The 24,574-nt window shown below is 40.5% G+C and overlaps 2 protein-coding genes across 5 annotated transcripts in view; one reads left to right on the top strand and one right to left on the bottom strand.

The window, feature by feature from the left end:
- The window catches only part of LOC131246827 (uncharacterized), a 62,989-nt gene extending 48,255 nt beyond the window's left edge, over positions 1-14,734 (top strand). For 2 of the 3 annotated variants that reach the window (XM_058247253.1, XM_058247254.1), the window contains one exon: positions 13,068-14,734. In XM_058247253.1, the coding sequence (XP_058103236.1) occupies positions 13,068-14,651 (1,584 nt within the window). In that variant the 3' untranslated portion in view covers positions 14,652-14,734. Of the gene's footprint in view, positions 1-9,465; positions 9,650-9,728; positions 9,798-13,067 lie in introns of those variants that run through there. The other variant, XM_058247252.1, reaches the window with a different exon arrangement.
- Positions 14,735-18,115: 3,381 nt separating this feature from the next.
- LOC131246826 (CRIB domain-containing protein RIC4-like) lies at positions 18,116-24,121 on the bottom strand. 2 transcript variants are annotated; one of them, XM_058247251.1, is made up of 4 exons: positions 23,358-24,121; positions 22,823-22,950; positions 22,552-22,674; positions 18,116-18,613 (listed from the first exon to the last, which is right to left on the bottom strand). In XM_058247251.1, exons 2-4 carry the CDS (start codon positions 22,947-22,949, stop codon positions 18,369-18,371), a joined length of 495 nt encoding a protein of 164 aa, XP_058103234.1. In that variant the 5' UTR covers position 22,950; positions 23,358-24,121; the 3' UTR covers positions 18,116-18,368. The 2 variants fall into 2 exon arrangements, with proteins under 2 accessions (XP_058103234.1, XP_058103233.1); XM_058247250.1 differs by having other exon boundaries at positions 22,823-24,120.
- Positions 24,122-24,574: the final 453 nt, after the last annotated feature.

Below are 24,574 nucleotides of genomic sequence, written 5' to 3'. Positions count from 1 at the left end.
CTAACCTATTGAATTTGGGTAGTTGCTCTATTTTCGCTGACCTCTGTTCCTATCGTCCATTTGCAGGCCGTTGTCTGGATAGCTACTGATCGTATTCGTCTTGATCGGGGTAAAGACACATCAACACATTGATTCTCTGATATTTCCCTTCCAATTTGAACCACTCACTAATTTTCTTTTAACCATCCATTAGATAGCCCATTAATTGGATGGTTCTGGTTATGATTGTCTGATCAGTATGATTTCAAAGATATGCTCTACCCTTGGTCGGTCCATGCATACTAAACCTTGCAATTTTGTAGGATGGCTTTATGCATGGGTGGGCACTCCATTGGTCACATGTTCCAGAGAGTGCAAATGTGGCAAAAGTAAGATCCCAACTGTTCATCACCTGGTCCCACTTTTGATTTGAATATCTACTTCTTGCCATTTTTTATTATTCACATAATGCCATTTTAGCTGTCCATGTAAAATAACTTGAAGATTAATAGGTACGCATAAAGAGGACTCCTTTATAGTTTTAACCATTTTAAGGAACTTGTAATCTTTTGAGCTCTTTGAGTAATGGAAGCGTATTTGAAGGGTACATTCGTATGAGTTGTTGATGGGTCTCACCAGAATTTTAAGCTGTGGGCATAGATGGCGGGCCACTAGATGAATGACTCAGATTTACAGATGAGCCACATCATCTCAATTTTATTAAATGAATTCGTTTGCCACCTTGACACAGGACAACTAACCACTTACAGGTGTACATGAGTCGAGTCGAGCCGAGCTTGTGCCAAGCTCAACTCAGCTCGGCCACTAGCTGACCCCAACTCAAACTTGGCTTGGCTCAGTTCTGGAGCCTGACTGGTCAGCTCGGCTCGGTTCATTCAGCAGCTCGGGCCAGTTCGAGCCAAGATGGAGCCGAGTTCACTTGTGCAGCATTTTCACAAACACATAGACTGCACATTCAAATTCTCATTGTATGTAAAACAGCAGCAATAGTTTTACAGGTATTTCATCAAACACCTTGCAGGCAACATCAAAATCAAGAAAAAAAAAGGGTATATCTTTCATATACATACCTTCCTTGCACCAGTTATTTCATCAAACAATTGGTGAGCAACATCAATATCAAAGTAACCAAGTCACTGAACTGGTTTGATCCGAGTTCGATTCGAGTTGGGGTCCAATCAACTCGGTTTGAAAATTTTCCAGGCTTAAAAAATCAGCTCGACTCGGTTCGAACCGAGTTAAGCTAACCGAGCCAACTCGGTTTGTGTACAGCCCTCTAACCACTTGCGCTGAAAGCTTACTTCAGATGGGTTACGCATCATATAATACTATGATGCAGACAACTAACTACTTGCTCTAAAAGCTTGAACTAGTAAAGCATGGCGAATCAATTTCTTTATCTCATGGCCCTAGCCTCACATCCCATGGTTAGGTCCTTGCCGAAATCCTTTGTGCCCCACATCACATGGGTTCCACATCACACGAGCCACCTATCTTACATAGGTGGAGTTGGGCCATGGTAACTCACAGTGACTGAGGATTGCCTGCGGCCCCACTATGGCAATGTCGCAAGCTAGGTGGGGCCCACCATGATGTTTGTGAAAAATTCTTTGCCAACTCATGCTAAGACATGAGTCAAAAAAAAACGAGGTGGGCCAAAATTGAAGTGGACCACACAACATGAAAGTGGGGAGGGAAATGCCTACCATTGAAACCTTCTGAGGGTCATCTTGATATTTTTATGCCATACTGACCGTTCGTGAGGTCATTTCCATTGGGATGAACTGAAAGTACAAATACATTAGCATGATACAAAACTTCTGTAGTCCCATGAATGGTTCAATCCCCACGGTTTCCTGTCTACGGCCCACTTGAGTTTGTTTCCACCTCAATTTTGGTCTATGTTCTGACATGAGCTGGCAAAACGGATGGACGGTGGATTTCTCATATACATATGTGGGCTCCACCTAGCTTCCGACCGCAGGAAGTTCTAGGCTGATAGCTCCTGTGAGACTGTGATTGTCAGGCCATCCATCTGAAAGGTCCCACTGTTCATGGGCCACATGGGAAATTCTCATTGATCACAGATCTATACCATCTACGCTAGTTAGTGACCATCTTCCCGGATCTTTGATTTAGGGACTGAGATCCCTGATGGTTGAGATTGTTTAGAGGTAGCCCATCTCCTTTGTAATAGATGAACGGTCTGAAACTCATCAATGGTTGGGCCACATTTGAATGCCTACGAGACAGATGATGGAACGAATGGTTGGGAGAATCGAACCTCTTGGATTTGTAGATCATCGTCATTCAGAAGGTGCTGGAACAGTACTGCGGTGATGATGATCCATGGAGAGCTGATCCATCAAATGGATGGTCCAGATGATCCGCGTTCCTAAAATGGCACTGCCGTGATGATCCGAATTACCAAATCTACAGAAAATATTTTTGTAGAATATTAAAACTAGGGGATTGATTGGGTGGTTACAATCATCTGATCGTGTACTGAAGGTCTAGATCGAGGGAGCACACGTGTGGTGTCTCGACCACATGATGGACGTTCTGGAAATGGGTGTGTTTATTAAAAAGTAGTGGGGGTCAATGTCAGCTCCCATCCGTGAATGGCGGTAAAAGGACGAGATTCGTCCGGTTAAAGGAGAGAGAAGTGTTTTGTCTCTCTCGCAACTCAGCTCAGAACATCTAGCACGTGCCCTTATTGGGGCCCACATTCCGAGATGTACAGATCACCGGTACATGCAGGATTTGACAGAGCTCCCAATCCGGGCTGTGTGGGGCCCACAGAGATGTGGGTGACAAATCCATCTGTTTTTTCAAGACCACAATAGTAATGGATCCTAAAAATCAGGTGGACCATACCACACGAAACAATACAATGGGGATTGAACATAAGTTTTGTAACAGGATGATATTCGTGCCTCTAGTTTATCTGAGTAGTAATAACCCTGTGAAAGGTTTGGATGGCCTATAACTATCATGGTCAGCACTAACAAGGTTTCAACGGTGGACGTTTCCGTTCCAAACCGCAGGCAAATGTTCCATGGCCCCTAAACTTATATGTATATGCCATCTAAGCAATTCATCCGACTCGTCCACCAGGATGAAAGGACTCCCACTTGAATTTATAGGTTTTAGACTGACACGGTTTGGCTAGTGGTCGGTGCTATGTGGACTCCAATGTATTTTATCCACGCCGTCCATCCCTTTTGAAATATAATTTCAGGCTTGATCACAAAAATGACGTAGATATAAATCTCAGGTCGACCACACCATGGGAAAACAGTTGTTATTGAATTTCCACCGTTAAAAACCTCCTAAGCCCAGTGTAATGGTTATTTGAAATCAAACTTGTTGATTACGTCATACAGACTTGGATGAAGAGAAAAATATATATCAGATTGATCCAAAACTTTTGTGGCCCCCAAGAAGTTTTTAATGGTGGGAATTCAATCAATACCTTGCGGTCCATTTGAGATTTGGATCAACCTCATTTTTGGATTCATACCATAAAATGATATGGAAGAATGGGTGGACGGCATGGATGAAAAGAATACATCATGGTGGGACTCACAGAGCACCGACCACTAGCCATTGGCTAGTGGCAGACTGGCAGGGTGAGTAGCCGATCCGTTTCCGTTTTAAACATGATCTGCACCGTTCTCTATGGTGTGTACCACTTGACATTTGGACCCTCCTGATGTTTGGAAATCAGAGTGAAGATGAGGTACCCCACTTGATGGACGGAGTAGATCTCATTCACGCTCCTCCCACGTGGCGTTTTGTTTAGCGCAAGTCACGCCCCCATATACCTACGCGAGTCACGCTACCGCAGTAGCAACAATGAGAAATTTACGACTGTGGACCCCACCTTTTATCCAGCGGTATTTTTGAAGCAATACAAACTTAGTCAGATTTTCAGGACGAAAATACCCCTCCTTTTGACGGAAACGGATTCGGTACTCCCCCTGCCACCAGCTAATGGCGGACGGTCGGTGGTCTGTGGGCCCCAACATGATGTATGCTTTTCATCCATGCCATCCATATATTTTTCCACATCATTTTATGATATGAGACGAAAAATGAGGTATATCCAAATCTCAAGTATACCACATTATAGGAAACAGTGTTAAATGAGTGTCAACCATTAGAAACATTTAGGGGGGCCACTGTGATGTTTGTGAGAAATCCTCCCAGTCTAAGTTCATTCATAGGGTCACAAAGACCTGGATGAAGAGGAAAAACAAATTTCATAATGGTCCAAAACTTCTGTAACCCGTAAAAGGGTTTCAATGGTAGACGTTCAATTCCCCACTGCCTTTTACAGTGTGGTCCACTTAATAGTTAAATTTACCTTATATTTCGTCTCAAGCCTTAATATGAGCTCGCCAAATAAATGGATGGTTGGGATATAACACAGACCTCATGATGGGATTCACAAAAGCAATATAGCAAAAAAATACACAAAAAAAAAAAAAAAAAAAATTACAGACTGCAGCAATATAATTTTTTTTTTTTTTTTATTTTTATTTTTATATGGGGAGCTTTTTCTCCCTTACATTTTTCTCTAATATATAATTATGTAAATATGTAAATATAAGTATATAAAAATATTTTCCTATCCTTTTATTCATTTTTTTTTGTCTATGTATTTAACAAGCATATCTCCTAAGCTAGAATGATTTTTTTTTCACACACGCACATACGCCCCCACACACTCACACTAGTGGAATTTCACCGCCTATGGATACTCGAACGCTTGACCGGGTGTTGAAACTCCTAATAGTCTACCACTCGAGCGGGGCAAATATGAAAATGAGTGGGGCAAACTAGAAAATCAGCAGGGCAAACTGAAATATGAGCAGGGCAAATTAAAAAAATAGCGGGGCAAATTAAAATATGAGCGGGGCAAATAAGAAAAACAGTGGGGCAAACTAAAATATGAACGGGGCAAATTAGAAAAACAGCAGGGCAAACTGAAATATGAGCGGGGCAAACTAAAAAAACAGCGGGATAAACTGAAATATGAGCTGGACAAACTAAAAAAATAGCGGGGCAAACTGAAATATGAGCGTATCACACATATAAGACATTTGAAAATGCACCGTATCATATTTGACACATGCAAAACATTTGCATATTATAATTGTCTCAACCTTGGATAGATGGTCAAGTAACTATAGTTGACTCTTTTAAAACCATCTATTTTATTTCTGAAAAGTCCTCCAATTGAATTGTTGGAATTCTCAGATCTGTGTAACTTGTGGCTAATAAGCCATTAGCCGTAATTCAAAGTGTATGATAAGGGACGCGGATTGTGTGGAACTTGAATGCTTACCATTGAAAATTTCTAGAGGACCACAAAAGTTTTGGATCAAGATGATATTTGTTTTTTTCCCTTCATCCAGGTTTGTGATCTTATGAACATATTTGGATGACAAATATGTGGACCCTAACAAAGTTTCAACGGCAGTTTTCTATAGTGTAGCCCACTTAATCTTTGGATGGCGTGGATAAAATGAGTTGGCAAAATAAATGGATGGCATGGATAAACAGATACAGATATATATCACAGTTAGAGTTGTACACAAGCAGCCTAAGCTCAGTAACTCGCTCGCCTCAGCTCGAAAAAGCTCGACTTGACTCGGATCGAAACGCCGTTCGAACCGAGTCGAGCCAAATTTTGGGTGCTCGGAAAATTTCGAGTCAAGTCCGAGCTAGACATAGCTCGACTCGGTATTAAGCTCGACTCGACTTTAAGTTAGTATATAAAAAAATTTTTGAAAACCCTACCCAGTATGCCTAAACTAGCAACCCTACCTGTTCTCCATCCCTTTCACCCAAATCGCCCAAATCTCCATCCCTACGAGTTCCGCCCAATACTCTGTGCCCGGCGACATTCCCTCTTCCAGCGTCAGTCCCGACGAGCTACTCTTCGAAAGTGAGTCCTATCATCTACTCTCTCCATTTTTTCCGGCCGTCTGAGTAGCGGAACCCATCCGACCAGTGACCACTGGCCGGACTCGAACTCGATTTGAACTCGACTGAGCCGAGCACGAGCTGCTGATCCGAGCCAAGCACGAAATGAGACTCGAACATGAGCTATGCACTTTTTTCTTTTTCTTTTTCTTTTTTTATTTTTTACATGAAGAACATTTTCCCCCTTACATTTTTCTATAATACATAATTATGTAAATATGTATATATAATTATATAAAAATATTTTTCTATCTTTTAATTCATTTCTTTGTCTATTTATTTAACAAGCATATCTCCTAAACTAGAATGATTTACTTAACTTACCACATATGATTTTGGGGTAGGAGAAGCTAATTTAGCCAACCAACCTAGTTATTTTCCAAGATTCCATCGGGTTGGTGGTCGAAAATCCATTTCATTCAGTTCGTGGTCAATTTCAATCACTTCGCGGTTAAACTGGAAATTCAGCGGGGCAAACATGAAATTGAGCGAGACAAACATGAAGTTGAGCGAGGCAAACATAGGTCTACGTTTAAAAGGACATGTATCTGCAATCCCATGGATCTTAAACACAATCCACTAATATCACCATTATTACCTTAAAATTGATCACATCCCTTGGTTGGACAGATTGGAAGGTAAAATCCCAGGATATGCCGAGCGTGCCAAACAAACCTAGTGAACGTGTCCCGGGATATAGCAATCCCATGGATCTTTTTCCAATCCACTAACACCACCATCATTACCTTAAAATCCATCCCATCCCTCCTAATCCCATGAGATTCGCCCGGCCAAACAGGCCCTTACTGGAACGGAGTGAAGAAATGGGGTGAAAACGACAACAGTGAAAGTAACACAGTGGAAAGGGGTGAAAGAAATGGGACTAAAATCAGTGGGGCAAATATGAAATTGAGCGGGGGAAACTAAAAAATCAGCGGGGCAAACTAGAAAATCAGCGAGACAAACATAAAATTGAGCGGGGGAAACTAGAAAATAAGCGGGGCAAACTAGGAAATTAGCGGGGCAACACATGAAATTGAGCGGGGGAAACTAGAAAATCAGCGAGGCAAACTAGAAAATTAGTGGGGCAAATATGAAATTGAGCGAGGGAAACTAGAAAATCAGTGGGGCAAACATGTTCAATACCCCTCCGATGAAAACGGAGGGGTATTTGGGCCCACATTGAATGTATGTAGTATATCCACGCAGTCCATCCGTTTTTCCATCTAATTTTAGCGGTTTAGCGCCAAATTGAAGCATATCAAAAGATCAAGTGGATCATACCACGGGAAAACAGTGGGCTTAATGATTTCCACCGTTGAAACCATAGTGGGCCCAACAGTGATGTTTGTTTGTTATCAAACCTATTCATAAGATCATACAAACATGGATTAATAGAAAACATAATTATAAGCTTGATCCAAAACTTCTGTGGCCCCTAAGAAATGATCAACATTAGAAGTTCAATTCAAAATTTCATTTGGTATGGTCCATTTGAACATTAGATACGTTTAGATTTATCGGCTCAAGCCATGAAATTATCTGTTAAGTTTACCCCGCTAATTGTCTAGTTTGCGCTGCTGAATTTCATGTTTGTCCCACTCAATTTCATGTTTGCCCCACTAATTTTCTAGTTTGCCCCACTGATTTTCTAGTTTCCCCGCTCAATTTCATGTTTGCCCCGCTGATTTTCTAGTTTACCCCGCTGATTTTCTAGTTTCCCCCGCTCAATTTCATGTTTGTCTCGCTGATTTCCTAGTTTGCCCTATTAATTTCCTAGTTTGCCCCGCTGATTTCCTAGCTTGCCTCACTGATTTTCTAGTTTCCCCCGCTCAATTTCATGTTTGTCCTGTTGATTTCCTAGTTTGCCCCGCTAATTTTCTAGTTTCCCCCGCTCAATTTCATGTTTACCCTGCTGATTTCCTAGTTTGCCCCGCTGATTTTTTAGTTTCCCCCTCTCAATTTCATGTTTGCCCCACTGATTTCCTAGTTTGCCCCGCTGATTTTCTAGGTTGCCCCGCTGATTTTCCAATTTTCCCCGCTCAATTTTATGTTTGTCCCGCTGATTTCCTAGTTTGCCCCGCTGATTTTCTAGTTTCCCCCGCTCAATTTCATGTTTGCCCCGCTAATTTTCTAATTTGCCTGCCACGCTGATTTTCTTGTTTCCCCCGCTGATTTTCTAGTTTCCCCCACTGATTTCAGTCTCGTTTCTTTCACCCATTTCCACTAGGTTGCTTTCACTGTTGCTGTTTTCACTCCCTTTCTTCACTCCGTTCCAGTAAGGGCCTGTTTGGCCGAGCGAATCCCATGGGCTTAAGAGGGATGGGATGGATTTTAAGGTAATGATGGTGGTGTTAGTGGATTGGAAAAAGATCCATGGGATTGCTATATCCTGGGATAAGTTCACTGGGTCTGTTTGGCACGCCCAGCATATCTTGGGATTTTACCTTCCAATCCGTCCAACCAAGGGATGGGATCAATTTTAAGGTAATAATGGTGATGTTAGTGGATTATTTTAAGATCCATGAAATTGCTGATACATGTCCTTTTAAACGTAAATCTATATTTGCCTCGCTCAACTTCATGTTTACCTTGCTCAATTTCATGTTTGCTCTACTGAATTTTCAATTTGACCATGAAGTAATTAAAATTGACCATGAACTGAATGAAATGGATTTTCGACCATCGACCCGATGGAATCTTGGAAAATAACTAGGTTGGTTGGCTAAATTAGCTTCTCCTACCCCAAAATCATGTAGTGAGTTAAGCAAATTATTCTAGTTTAGGAGATATGTTTGTGAAGTAAATAGATAAAAAAAATGAATTAAAAGATAGAAAAATATTTTTATATACTTATATGTATATATTTACGTAATTATGTGTTAGAGAAAAATGTAAGAGGTAAAAGTTCTCCCCGTAAAAAAAAATAAAAAAATCCGCCAGACTGGCGCGACCGTGGCAGTTTGGGCTTCTTTTTTTTCCGTAGAATGTTCGTTGCTTTTGTGGGTCCCATTATGAGGTCTGTGTTATATCCAAACCGTCCATCTATTTGGCGAGCTCATATTAAGGCTTGAGACGAAAAATAAGATAGATCTAACTATCAAGTGGACCACACTGTAAAAGACAGCGGGGAATTGAACGTCTACCATTGAAACCCTTTTAGGGGTTACAGAAGTTTTGGATCATTATGAAATTTGCTTTTCTTCTTCCTCCGTGTCTTTGTGACCCTATGAAAGAACTTAACGGAGAGGATTTCTCACAAACATCACAGTGGGCCCCACCTGAGTTCCCATCGCCGGACCGTCCGTCAGCGCTCGTCTCTGCACGCCAGCCGGAGGAAGGCAGGGGTATTTTCGTCCTGAAATTCCGACACCGTACGAGGAGGTCCAAGTGCGAATTCTAAGTTTGTATTGCTTCAAAAAAACCGCCGGATAAAAGGTGGGGTCCACAGTCGTAAATTTCTCAGCAACAAAATACCGTCTCTTCTAATCCACCCGCCAACGCTTCCTCCCATTCCGCAAGCGTATCCTATCCTCGACGGCGCACTCTAGAACGACCAAGCCCCCCTCCGGCTACAGTGCACATAGTAGTTCCTTACGCACTCTTCCCCTGAATTGTAGCAATGATATCTTCATCGTCGCCCTTCCTGCAAGATGTAAGCTCCACAAATTGCCACGTGTCTCTTTTTCTTTTTCCCCCATCTCAGTAAAATCCCATTTATTCTATTGCTACAGGGTTTTCGTGTCGGGCGCACCGATACATGGCGTTTCGGACTCTTTAATAGGAGGCTTCGTTTCTGCAAGGTCAGTGCTTTCCTTTCTTCTAAATGGGCCGGGTTTGGGATCGTGGAAGTCTGGCCCACGAACGGAAGCAATGGGCCTGGCGGCTTCCGTGGCCCACTAGGCTCCGACGGGCCGGACCCAGGCCCAATGATAAATGGCCCAGGATAGCCAGGACCATTGGCCCAAAAATAGTTCATGCCTATTTTCTATCGAACATTCTAGCCGTACAAAATGTGGGTCACGACATAAAAATCACATGGTACGAAAATAGGGTGGTCCACTAATTAGGCAGGCTACTTAGTTGAAATCAATGGACAACCAATGGTCTGAATTAATGTACGCCTCCTGCACACTTAATTAATGTTCCCATTGTTATCATTACGTTTTTTTTTTTTTTTTTTAAATACCTTGTGAATTAATTGTATCATTGATATATTGCATTTTGCTATTTTTACTAAAATTTATTTTATATTTTTAATAATTTTAGTAGTGGTATTAAATTAGTTTTGTTGATATTTTTATTGCTATATTTATTTACTCTTTGCTCTATGTTTCTTATTATTTTATAAATCTAGAAGTGGGGTAGCTTATGCTATAAGCTATGTGACTTAGGCTTCAAGCTTGAGAAGGGTGAATGCTTTGCTATACCTTATTCGCTATTTAAAACATTGGAACTAATAAAGAAACTTGCCCCTTTTTAAGAGGATTTATACAAGTGTTTGATAGTTTTCTGCCATTTTAGAAATAGTGGGGACTCATGGTAATGGAAGATGGTTTGGAGATTTTTCTTGTATTTTCAAGTATATTTCTTTACTCCAAAATAAGGTTTAAATAAAGGAATATGATGTGTATACAAAAAATAATAATGGATATACATAGAAGGTACTAAAAATTACATCTATGTATGATTATCCTATACATGGAAAGAATCCATAAATAGCTACCCCACTCTCTCTCTCTCTCTCTCTCTCTCTCAAAGTGTTGTGGGTTAGTGAGAATATTTGCAATTTGATTTTGAGACACCATGTGTGGAAAAGAAATAATCCCAGACTGAAATTTTCCTCGAATAAAGTGACAATCCACCTGAATGTGTTTTGTCTTCTTATGAAAAACCGAATTAGAAGCAATTTGAACAACACTAGTATATATCGACATGAAGTGAAGTTGGGATATTCTATTCATCCACTGTTCTTTTTCTAGAATGATTTGGGACTTCTTTTTTTCTTCTTTTTTTTCCATCAAACTCAGCATTCAATTGCCTTCAAAAGTGATGCCTGGACCAAATGCCAAACTCGCTGAGATAAGAGCTCCGTACTGAACTGATCAATGGATTGGCCCTTCCCCAAAGAGGATAAGCCCCTTCGAGGGATGGAAGCCGGCATCTATTAGATTCTTTGTTGACGGAAGGCGCTTACTAGAAGGGCAGGTGGTGGAAGCGCTCTGCTCGGGCTTCTCTCTCCGGGAAGCCCTACGCTCGCTTCTCAAAATAAAGCTTTTCAAGCCATTTTTGACACTTAACACAAACCTGTAGAAACAGAAAGCACCTCCATACAGTATCCCGGTGGAAGAATAGAGCTGGCAACCCGCCCTCCCCTATGGGGGGCTGGTTGCCCTATTGTTCCCATGTAGATGTTAGTACAGAGAATCTTAAGATAAGATTCTCTGAAGTACTATCTATCATCTCAATCTCTTAATTAACGATATTATTAAAGAAAAGTGGCCTTTCAGGCCTTCCTTTCCTAAAAAATAGATGCTTTAAGCTCCTTTATCGGATATTAGCTCCTTTACCTCGGATATGATATGATTCTTGAGTCCGCCCTTACTCAATTCCTCATCGAATTCGGAATTGTGGGCGGGAAATTATACACTAATTTCATAGATTTACATGACTTTTTGTACAATACGGCTATGATGGGCTAGAGCAATTCCTCAAGCTAAGGAGAATACCTAGTCGTCTTGAGTTTACTGCCTTGCCTGCAAAACGGGGTAGGCGGGACTCAAGATAGCGGTTATACTGCGACGTGGCTCCATACGGGATACAAATTTACTCGTGTAACAGTTGCTTTTTGCGTGGGTTATGATCTTTTGTCGACTATAAAAAATTTTCATTTTTTTCTGGACAGGCGAGCGTACTATCTACGCGCGCGGGCGTACGCGCTTAGGCACGGGTAGGTACGTGCGCGTACACACGTGTGTGCGCACGCGCGCGTATAATTGGGAAGCATTTAACAACACTAATTCGACATGAAGTCGAGGGGATTTATTCATTACCGTTTTCAGAATGATTTGGGACTTCTTCTTCTTCTTCTTTCCTCAAGGTCATAAGCCATTTGGCCCTAGCTCTATCTGAGCTTCCAATTGTTGGGTTGTTTGTTATTAGAATTTTTGTTTTTTATTATTATTATTTGCCATGGCCTTTTTGGAATAAAATTACCTTTTTCTAAAGAATGAGGAATTCAAAATCTGAAAGGAGTCCTCGAAACCAAATGATCTCACTGCAGGCTAAAGAAATAGCTCCATACTTCACCTTTGTGCTGAACTTGTAGACTATTATTTGCTTCTTGCACTTTCAAGCTATAAATAAATTGTCAAGAAACATATAATATCTCGTAGTAGACCGTTGTGTGAGGGCACAACATACCCAGTCAACATCGACATATGCAACAAGCTCACAACTCAACCAAGTTTGAGTTGCACCCAACTTATTTGCATCTGATTCAAACAAGTCATCAATCCATTATTTGGACCCAAACTCTTGGGGGCATGTTTGGATACATTAAATCCATATGGAAATTTATTTTATTTTTTTTCCACTGACAAGATAGTTGGGGAGTTCGGATACTTGGATTCCACACAATAATCATTATTCTTATCCATGATCAGAATTCTCGTACCCAAGATATAAGGTGACTTTGTATAATGAATTTGAGGATTTCACTTGCTTCCCAAGCAGACAACCGGTTTTTGAATTCTATTTTCTACAGTAACCATAGAAATCATCATCGGGTAATTATTATGTTGTCCACAGAATCCAAATGGAATCCATGTATCCAAACACTCCTGTTGTGAATGCTAAGGAAGAAAACTTCTTTTTGGTTTCCTGGCTTTCTTGGATTAATAATTGCAATTTGATTCAATAGTGCATCCAAACACCTCTTCGAAGCAAAAACGCACGCTCTATCTTTGGGTTTTTTCAGCATTCCGTTCTGTTTCAGACCAAAAATTGGCAATGTCTGAGATACAAAAGCTAGTAGAAGTGTAAAGCTGTGGGTTTTTTCAACATTCTCGCAGGCAAGCATCAAAGAGCCAGAGAAGAAGCAAAACAAGGCCATATCAACCACACCAGAAGACCGAAATGCTGCTGCAGGTACTCTCATTTCCACTTCAAATGCAGCTCTTCAAGACAGAACTGCTCCTCTAGTTAGTGCACTGAAAGCTTCCGCGCAACAAAATGCCGCCGGCTTCCATTTTCCTGGACACAACAGAGGCCAGGCCGCACCGCCTTTGCTAGCTGAGCTCATTGGCATAGGAGCCTTCGCCCATGATCTCCCTGAGCTTCCGGAGCTCGACAATCTGTTCTCTCCAAATGGAGTCATTTTGGACGCGCAGAAGCTAGCTGCTGAGCTGTTCAGATCATCTGAAACATGGTTTCTTGTTGGTGGGACCACTTGTGGGGTCCAGGCAGCGATCATGGCCACATGTTCACCTGGAGAAACACTCATTCTTCCACGCAATTCCCATATCTCGGCAATTTCCGCTATGGTCTTGTCAGGTGCAGTGCCCAAATATATAATACCACAGTACAATCCAAGGTGGGACATTGCCAGCGGAATCACATCATCGCAGGTAGAGAGAGCGATCGACGAATTGAAGTCAGAAGGCAGAGTTCCCACGGCAGTTCTGGTCACTTCACCAACATACAATGGAATCTGTAGCAATGTGAGTGAGATTGCACAGCTCTGCCATTCCCACAGCATTCCCATCATAGTCGATGAAGCGCACGGAGCCCATTTCAGATTTCACCATCAGATGCCAAACACGGCCCTTGATCAAGGGGCGGACATCGTCATCCAGTCCACACACAAGGTCCTCTGTTCTTTAACACAGTCGTCAATGCTGCATATTTCAGGAGATATAGTAGACAGAGAAAGGATACGCCAATGCCTTCAGACGCTTCAGAGCACCAGCCCAAGCTATCTGCTTCTAGCATCGCTAGATGCTACGAGAGCTCATCTAAGCAAAGACCCAGATACCATTTTCGATGAGCCGATGGAATTAGCAGCCGAAGCAGTCCGCCATATCAAGACAGTCCCAGGCATCTCGCTCATGACTCTTCAGGACTTTCCCAATTTCCCCGCCATTGATCCTCTCCGCATTACAGTCGGGGTTTGGGAGCTCGGCCTATCTGGCTATGAAGCAGACGGGATCCTATGCAAGGGGCCCGCCGTCATCGCTGAGCTGGCGGGCGGGCGGTCGCTGACGTTCGCCGTCAGCTTGGGTACTTGCAGACAGCATATTCAGAGGCTTGTATCAGGACTAGACCATTTATCGGCGACTTTCTTGCAGAAGAACGGGTCGGGCGGCAGGAGGGAGGGGGTGAAGGATAGTGGGTGTGCACCCTTCGCTGATATTAGCATGGAGATGAGTCCTAGAGAGGCCTTCTTTGCAAGAAAGAGGAGTGTGAAGATAGAAGAATGCATTGGAGAGGTGTGTGGAGAGTTCATCTGTACATATCCACCAGGAATTCCAGTGCTAATACCAGGTGAGATTATTACTGAGAGAGCTTTATCTTATTTGTTGGATGCTAGAAACAAGGGTGCTGAGATCAGTGGGGCAGCTGATCCTCAGATCTCAACCGTTGTTGTATGCAAATGAGATTATCATTTTACCAAAACGCTGTGTCTTTGCTTTGGTTGCTTGAAAGTATAGCATCTGGGATAGCAGGTGCATGATGGAAAGGGGAGAAAAATATCACTGTTTTCTTTGTCTAAGAAAATTTGGAAATCCATAATGTAAAAACCTCTAAAAGAGATAATATTATTTAGAATAATGGATAAAAGTCTCTTTGCAAAGCAATTGATATGATTTATATATCTCTAACTTCATAACTTTCATGAAATAAACTTGCTAAAAATAGTAATAAGTACATCTAATCTCACCTAACCTCTTGTAGAAAACTCAAAACAAAGAACTATTACAAAACTCTTAAAACCATAAAACAACTAAAAATAACAAAAATAGTAATTTACCAAAGAGAGATGCACCAATGTTCTAAAAGCACCATAAGTTATAAGGCATCAAGTTGGATTGGGACAATTACACAGTCGGAATCATTGATGTAGACTCTTCATTAGGTCTGGCACACCTTTTATAGGTTACCATGCAAAAATCACAAGATTCGAGCAATATTAACCATTTGATCAATAGCCTTTAATATGGACAGTCAAGATCATTTACACAAAAAAACCCTAGTCATCAATTCAATCCATCTATTTGTTAGGGACCATGGATTGAATTGATTGTGATTGGGAAGAATAAATTTTGTTGGGCAAAAATAACCATCCCATCCATGCCTTGGAAAACGGATGGCAATAGAGAGTAAGGCAGAATCAAGGATGAACTGGATCATCCGTCTAGTGCTATCTTTGCTTACTAGCCGTTGAACAGTATTTTGAACTTAATAGGCAGTTCAGATTGATCGATTGCACCATTCAAGTGAACTGATGCAACTAGGAGCGGTGTAACTTATGGTGCTCTGAAAGAAATAGGTCATTTTGTTTTACTAAAAATAGGAAATTTTGAATTAAAACTCAGATTTGAACTCCTAAAATGATTGAATTTAATAAAATTGCTAAGGAGTCAATAGCCTTTAATTAGCATTGTGTAAGATGTAGAGCTCGTCGATAGCTTTTCAACAACATATGATACGTGAAAAATGAACAACCAAACACAAAATTACAGTGCAGGTTTAGGCCCTACATTGAACTTTCTAGCAAGATTTATTACAGTCTTGGCCATCCATGAGGTTGTCCTTGACTTTGTCCTATATCACCTTAGTTCTAAAATTCAGTGACTCGATTGGTGATTCGATGAGATTTCAAGCTGAGTCATTGTGAAATCTGATTGTGATTGTGATGGTGAGTCGGTCTCAACTCGGCATGACTCATGTGTTTGCTTCTTCAATTATTTTTATATACAATTATCTAAAATGTTGTAAATATTATTAATTTAATTATTAAAGATCGAGTTGAATCAAGTAATGACTTGTCCTAGTCTTCGAGTCAACCCGACCCGGCCCAGCATCTAGTGAAGTTTTTGAACTATATGAAGCATATTGACTAATGACTGGGTAATTCTTCTTCCTAGCTCTCTGCTTATTCATCTAGATGTCATCATTTTTGGGCCCCTGTGCACATTGCTACTTATCATGCTCCGACCGTTCATCTGTTGGGACCCGCATTGACCGATCATGATTTAAAATCGACATGAATCGCATCATTGGGACTCGTTTCCTCTTGAATATGGATATGTACAAATATTCATTTTTAAAGTCCATTTGAGCTTAGATCGGATGGTTATGATCACCCGTGGGCTGCACCCGATGAATGGTCCTAATGGCTGATGAGACTTCGAGCTGAGTTGTAGGCGACTGGCTCATGGGTGTCACTCGATCTAGAACCAGCTACGACTTGTGGTGTCCGAACTCATCTGGATGAGATTTGGAGCTGAATCATTAAGGAAATTGCTCATGGGTGTCGAGTCAATCTTGAATTGACAAGACTCGTCGAGTGGACTCAGTTGACTCAGCATGGCGTAGAGTGGACCCACTGGCCTGGTCAACTAAAAGACTCGTCGAGCAGATTCAGTTGACTCAGCATGACTCGAGCTGGGCCATTGGCCCAGTCTAACTATTTTCAAACTCTGGAACTTGGCCTAGAAAGAAAGGATACAAATATTGCTGATTTAATCATTAAAAATAGCGTGTAAAGACTCAGTCTGAGTTAACCCGACCCAGCTGGACATCAGATCGAGTTTGGTTTTTGAAGTCTATATGTTATATTCTACTATCAGCAATTGATTTGCTGGGCCATCATGTGGATGGCCAGATCATTTATTACACCAAAGCTAAGGAAGTCGTAGCCCTTTGCCCACCAGCTGCAAATCACAAGTTGAAAAGTAAAATTTACAATCCACATTCAACAGAACAAAACTGGTTATTGGTTGGATGGTCAGGATACTCGAATCTCTATGATTCTTGGGTCATGGCCCACCACTGATAGCCATACACATTGCTTTGTGTAGAGAGTACCACACAAGCTTAATAATAGCATTTCTATCTGAGTCTTTCATGAGCCTGTTTGGATTCATAGAAAGGAAAGATTGTTTTCCATGAAAACTTTTAATTGTTTGTCAAGCTTTTCTTTATGAAATTTGTGTTAAAAAAAAAATAATTCCACTTTTATCTAACTTAGAAATAAATGAATTTATTTTTCCAACTCCACACTTAAAAAATGCATTTTTCTATAGTGAAATGATTTTTTCAAGGGTGACACTCAAATGCGCCACTATCCATTTTCATTCTCTTCACACATATACCAATGTACCAAATGAGTCATTATCCATCTTTCCTTGTGTCCCTCATGTTAAAGTTATTGATACATACTGATATATCATCTTGTAACAGCCTGAGCTTTTAGAGACAAGAATATTTTGACATGGTATCAGAGTTATTAGAGAAAATTGTGATTTGGAATGCTATTGAAGGAGAAAGTCTCTCTTCAAATACTAAGAAGAGCAAATATGCCTCCCTTTGGGAAGGTACTCAATTTGAATTCCGAGAACATATGCCAATGGGTATTAAGATCTATTTTAAAAAAAAAAAAAAAACTTTTTTAGTTTTGCCAAACAACAATTTTCAAAAAAAAAAAATTTCTTGATGAAAAACTTCCACATTTTCCTAGAAATAAAGTTTTTTCTGGGAAATATCATTTCCTTTCTTATCCTTTCTAAGAATTCAAACTCGCCCAAAAGATAAAATCACTTCAACCATCAAACAGAAAGCATTAGGTGTTCTAAACAACTTAGCTCCTTATCAAGATTCTGTGTAGGCATGAAATACATGTATGAAATGGGGAATGTTCATCTTTGTGGTCATGCAGTGGATGGGCCATACCCTGCAAATGTCACAGGCCAGATGATCCTAGCCACTGATTGGAGGCTTTTGCTGCGGACAGTTGGGTTGGACTCTTCTTCCCAATCATCCATTGGTAATGCACGGCCCAAAGAATCCACGATCAGGCAATCACGTCCACACAATCAAGATCACAAGAAGTGGGTGGTGAGAGTAAAATTGGTCTTACCATCCATTTTTCAGGCCTTTATCTGAATGGGTGTGATATCCCATGAGGGTGGTGTGGGAACCATGTACCATCCACTGTAGGACCCACCCATGGCCCACTGTGATCAAAGGTGGGAATCAGTTGGTGTCAACATATTTGTATTACATTGAATCATCTAAAATGTAGTAAGTCATATCAAATCATAAACTATACAATTTTTGACAGAGGCCCACCAATGTGATCATCATCATCATTAAGTAGGCCTAACAGATAAATGGGCATTGGAAAGAGGTGCTTCTGCTTGAGCAGACATGGCAAGCTCAAACTGCTTAAGAGAGATGGACGGTAGAGAGAGCATCTCAGGAGCTTTGAGGGCATCCCAACTCTTCATGTTCATGGTGGTGGTGGACCCATCCCATCCTATGTGTGACACATGCTTCACATCTGTTGGAAATCCAATCTCCATCTCCATCTCTCCAGTCTCTTCTTCCTTGTATACTGCCAACCACAAGATCCAAAGGTTACAAATAATAATAATAATAATAATAATATCACACCAAAAGTTATAGTGCTCCTAGTTGCATTGGTTCAATTTGACAGTCTAATCGATCAATGTAATGTAGAGTACTATAAAGGATTATTATTAATAGCAGCAAAAGTTTAGTTCATATTATTTATTTATTTATTTTTATTAGTGGGTAGTCGAACCCATGACCTCTATGTTAGCCATGAGTAGGGACTAAGTTTAATTAGTTGGGTCCCTACTCACCGCTCTAATAGATTCACAGGAGTTTCAACACTGATGTCACGGGTTCCAGTACGTGGTGTGTGTGTGGGTGTTAGTGTGAGTGTGCATGTATTAAAAAAAGAAAAGAAAAAAAGAAAATTAGGGATTCTAAGTTTAGTTCATGTTCATTTATTCCTTTTTTGGAAAAATGTACCTTTAAAGAGCTTCTGTCGTTTTTTAAAAACTTGATACTTGGGATATATCATCCCTATAAAAGTATAAAGTAGGTTTTTTTTGGTGATATGCATGAAACATATGTGCCAATATGTCTTTAGTACTACTTAGTACTACTTTCAAGCTCTACAAATGTTTCACATTCAGCCTTTAAGTGCTTTTAATGCACCACTTTTATTACATGTATTAACTCGTACATGCAATGCTTGCATTGTCATAAATTACAAGTGGCCCCTCACATGCCATTGTATATATATATTCGATTAATGCCCCACATGTATAACATAGATGCCGTATCTTTTCAAGTGCCACACATGCATAGCACGTGCAAGTTTCGAATACCAGATGGTATGAGAGACAAGATCAAGACAAGCTTAACTGAGATGAGCTGTTGAATGGTAAGCTTTTAGTGCTACCTTATGAGCCCTAAGGTTAAACATGGAGACGATAGTAACCATATGATTTTTCCCTTTGAATTTGGACCTTTCATTATTCTACTCTTAGCCATTCATTATTTATAGACATCAAGTGAATCAGGAATATTGCTCCTCATGTGTGTGATCATAGCAAAATACTTCATTGACAAGGTGCTCCAAAGCATGTGGTATGGGTGGCCAAACGTTCACATATACCAAAGGACTTACTGATATAGATTCTATTGACAATTGGTCCGGTTCAGTGCACCTGTGGTCCATCTGATGTTGATATTGGGCATACACGGTGGATATGGTGAACCACCCAAGTCGGTAGATCCATGACTATAGGGGCACTGTGATTCACGTGTTTTATATTTTATATCCATGGTATCTATCCATTTTCCCATAACATTTTAGGGCATCGTCCCAAAAATGAAGTAGATCCAAATCTTGGGTGGACCACATAACAGAAAGCAATTGTTATTTAATACCCACAATAAAATCTGCTCAATTTAATGTTTATTTGCCATCTAAACTATTGATAAGGTCCCACATACTTAAATGGTGGAAAATAAAAAAACAAATATCAACTTGATACAAACCTTTTTTGGCCCCGATAACTTTTTAATGGTAGGCATTCAATAACACTATTTCTTAATAGAGTTGTACAAAAGGCAAGCTATCTCTAAAAGCTACCTAAGCTCGACTCAGTTTAGATTGAATCACCTCAGCCCCCCAATCCTGAAGAGGGATTCAGAACAAGCTGAGACGTGTTTGTAAAAAGCTTCTTAAAAAACTAGCCGATGTAGGGCAGAGGATAGTCCAATTTAACCCAATTTAACTCAACTCATACCTTAACCTGACCCTCCTTTTCTTCTTCTTCTTCTTCTTCTTCTTCTTCTTCTTTTTTTAAAAAAAACTTGTTAGTACACCCACTGTTAGTTTACGCTTCAGTGTTAGCCACCCCCACAAGGAATCGACACCAAGACCCCAGTGTTGAAACAAGGTATCTTTCAGTCAGTCTACCACTTGAGCTATGCATCTGGGTGTGACCTTGACCTGACTTGCTCTGTGCTTGTATAATGTACAATTTTTACCCACGTCTTATGTGTCATTTATGTTTGTAACCCGGATGAAGGGACACAAAGATCAGTTCAATCCAAAACTTTTGGGGCTCACAATAATTTTTTAATTTGTCAATCATCAATGTTTCTTATGGTGTAGTCCACCTAAGATTTAGATATGCTTCATTTTTGGGATCATATCTTAAAATATCTGTCAAAACTGGATGGACCGCATGGATGTAAGTCACATACATCATAGTGGGTCCCACAATCATTGATCCACCGAAGCCATACTCAATTTGGAGTAGGGATCCAAACAAAACCTGATTTGATGGGATTACAAAAGACCAAAAAGTAGACGCTTCCACACGCACGCGTGGTAGGTAAATAAGAGAGAAAATTCAATACTCTGGCAGAGTAGAATATATGATACACAGGCACTTTGAAATTACTTAAAAATTGCATACGTGGCGTGCGTAAGTCAAATTAAACTGTTTGAATTAGGGTTACTTTTTAGATGTATCATGAACCAAGAATTACACTTAATCGATGATTTGACTACTGGATTCGTGAATAATTGGACAGTTAAAATGAAAAATATTCAATGGTCCTGTTTCAACAAACAAATGTCCATGAATCAGAGGTTAGGATTAATCTGCCAATCTGATTGTTCGAATGGGACTCAGTGACAGTTGGTTCCACAATTTAGTCGGTTTAAATTTAGTCAATTTATGGTGGTGATGTATTCCTGAGTGCCTGAGTATCAAACGTCATACGCTGCCCGAGTATCATATAACTACCCGACAAATATCCCCATCCTTTCTGCTTTCGAAGTAGTCGCCGCTAATGAAATCCCCTTAATCATCACCAACATCATTGCACGAGAATTGACATCACATGCATTCGGGCGTATGGAAATTACCACACGTTCGAACTGTGTGTGGCCCACATGTGATGTGTATTGGGAATCCAAACCGTGCATCTGATGCGCCTCCTCATTTTGACCCACAAGTGATGGAAATTACTCAGAGCGTCATCCGTTTCAAAATCTTATATGTGGCACACCATTGGGAGCAATGTACAATCACGCCTAAGGACTATATATTCACTTGTTGGGCCAAACTAAGATATGGTGAGAACCTGATAAACGGGTCAGATGACACATAGATGAAAAGGTTTACCCCATATCTGATCTGGAAGTTTCTATGGTGGGTGTCCCCTTCCCTAGTGTCCCCTATCATTCCCTTTGTTGTGACCCACCTGAGTTAGGATCTTGGCCTAACACTGGGGGCTCATCTAATGGATGGTTTGGATGGCACTCACACATTGTAGTGGACCCCACTCAGATTGGAAGGTATGTAATTATTGCTCATTTTGTATCTAAATCAACATAAGGGAGGGTGGAGTTATCACACCCATTCATCCTATTAAACAATCTTCTACAGATTAAAAATAAATCCATCCAACTCTCTTATAACTTATAAGTTCAAACAAATGTTTCTATTCATGAAAATCTTTATAATGTATGGTAAGAAAATTATAAAAAATCTGGCAAAATCTTTTCCATTAATTATAAAATTCATCTTATAATTTTATAAATCTGAAATACATCAGACGTAGAAACACATTATCAAGATTTCCATTAATAGAAGATTTATTTAAGTTATGAGTCATGGGAGAACTGGATGAATCTTTTGTAGAAGATGGTCTAATGCATCCATGAGATCTAGTTCGTCCATGAGGTGGATTCTATTGCAAAGATGGCCTTATCCAAAAACAGAGATGGCCCACTAATCAGGCTGGCCAGAGTTTATGAAATAAATGAACGGTGGAAACAAACTTGGTCAGGTTTTTCTAGGCTATCCATCATAGTTTCTAACTTTACAGACTAGTTAATCAGTGGAGAAGGCATATTATTATTTTAAGACGTGTATCGATGAGATCTACTAGATAGACGGCTTGGATGAGAAATTATAGAAGTATCATGCAACTTACCAAAGAAGTGAGAGAATGACTTGAACAATCTCACGAAGCCAGCAGAGATGAGAGTAGGTCTTGGAAGAGGAAACAACCCAACTGAATTCTTCATTTTCACACCATTCACACACTCTCTTTCTCCTGCATATACACCATCAAAACAAAACCATTATAATAGAAAGAAAAAAGAAAAACTAAGAGAGATCTTTTATGGGTTTTATTTAAAAGGTTAAGAAAGAAAAATTCATACTGAAGTTGAGAGAGAGAGAGAGAGAGAGAGAGAGATTACTTGCTGAAGATGGAATTGGATCCGCCTTGTTTTTCTTGGGATTGCTTTCGCCTACGGCGACGCTCGAATGTGAGACACATCCCATGGAAAAGGGAAGAACCGCCAGCCTTTCCATTCGATCTTTCATCCTTTCATGAATGAGAGAGAGAGAGAGAGAGAGAGAGAGAGAGAGAGAGAGAGAGGTGTTATGGGCCAGAAACCATGAAGTGAAGTGGTTTGTTATATTAGGTGTTGTTGGCTTTGTTAGCAAGCTTGAATGATTTTACGTGTAGAAAGGTAAGAGCTTTCCAAGTTTGGTGAGAGAGAGAGAGAGAGAGAGAGAGAGAGAGAGAGAGTATTGAGGAGTGGTTTGGAGCGGTTAGATGGTGCAATTCAAACTACTAAACTGATTGCACCTCCAATTTTCTTAGGTCTGTTTGAGCCCACCTAAAAAAAAATTAAAAAAAAAAAAAAGAAGCTTTGTATTCTAATATGGTGCACTTGAACTTTGTTTTGTGGCCCTTTCCCTTTAAACCCAAGCCAACCGTTTCCCCACCTTTCTATTCTCTCCTTTCCTCTTTTTCTTGCATTGGACTCCTCCCCAACCCCAGGAATTCAAGTTCATTCCATGAGTGAAATGCAAGGGACTTTTCAAGCAATCCAATTCGCCTCCAATCCCATTACTGCCTCAAATGGGATTTTTTCCAATTATTTCTTCCTTTCGAAGACCTAGGTTGTGTATATAATCTTGTCTGATGGACACCCAAATCCGCCGAATCAAGATCAACTGTTTCTTCAATTTCAAGATGTGGGTCGCGTAAGTTAGCTAGTACGCCGATGCACCAATCCCCACCGATAGAATGCGATGGAGTATCTCTTTGATTTCAAGATGTGGGTTGTGTAAGTTAGGCTTCTTTGACAATAGATCATGTATTTCTTCCACTCCAAGATGTGGGTTGTATAAGCAAGTTTGAAATTCAGACCGACGAATCGTAGCCGTTGAAATGGAACCCAGTAAGCTGGTTGTGTAAGATGATCTAATCTGCAGACTAAGTACAGGTCTAAGTAGGGAGAAAGAGAGGAGGAGATGATAGTTTTCTATGCTTACAGAGATGTTCTCTAACTGATTATTTTATAGTCCACCTGATGCATACAGCTCACATCAACACACATCCCACAGTCTAAACTGAGGTGGAGGGAATCCCAACGCCCATTTCAGAATTTGGAATCTCAAAATTCCCATTTTTGAAATACTGTGCTGGGGGTCCCTACCTAGTACCTACCATTGTTGGACTGTGGGAGATAAGTGCGCACCGAGAGAGAGTGCGTCCACAATCTTTTTCCCTGGTAGGCACGACATATGAGTTGGAATTGAGAGGAACGTCTGTGGATTGAGTTTGGTGAGGATGATTAGGCCTATCTCTATCTCTATCCTACCTTATAATGTGGCCCTATTTCCCCACGTGTGTCCCCATCCGTGTAAGATATTATGTGTGTAAACTTGGGTGCTACTTGGGAAATTGAGACACGTGTAAGATAAGGGCATTTTCTCTTTTTTCAGCAAAAACTTAGATACTCTGGCAGAGTGTGATGGATGATACACGGGCACTTACTATTTAGAAATAGCACACGGGGAATACAAGTAATTCGAATTAAACTAATTAGAAATAGACTACCGTTATTTTTCTGACTATCAGATTGGTGGACATTTCTTGGGCGATTAAGAATGAAAATATCCGACGGTCCAATTTTAAGAAACAAGTGGCCACAAAT

The sequence above is a fragment of the Magnolia sinica genome, chromosome 5 (genome assembly GCF_029962835.1).
Source record: "Magnolia sinica isolate HGM2019 chromosome 5, MsV1, whole genome shotgun sequence".
Lineage (NCBI taxonomy): Eukaryota > Viridiplantae > Streptophyta > Magnoliopsida > Magnoliales > Magnoliaceae > Magnolia > Magnolia sinica.
This window is presented reverse-complemented; position numbering and strand designations above follow the sequence as displayed.

Bases quoted from the DNA above. Each gene is read 5' to 3' on its own strand.
- LOC131246826 (XM_058247251.1), bottom strand. From the start codon at position 22,949: ATGAAAGATCGAATGGAAAGGCTGGCGGTTCTTCCCTTTTCCATGGGA. The intron at 22,675-22,822 runs GTAATCTCTCTC...GTGTATATGCAG, and splicing joins TCCAATTCCATCTTCAGCAA to GAGAAAGAGAGTGTGTGAAT. The intron at 18,614-22,551 runs GTAAGTTGCATG...TGTGGTTGGCAG, and splicing joins GTCATTCTCTCACTTCTTTG to TATACAAGGAAGAAGAGACT.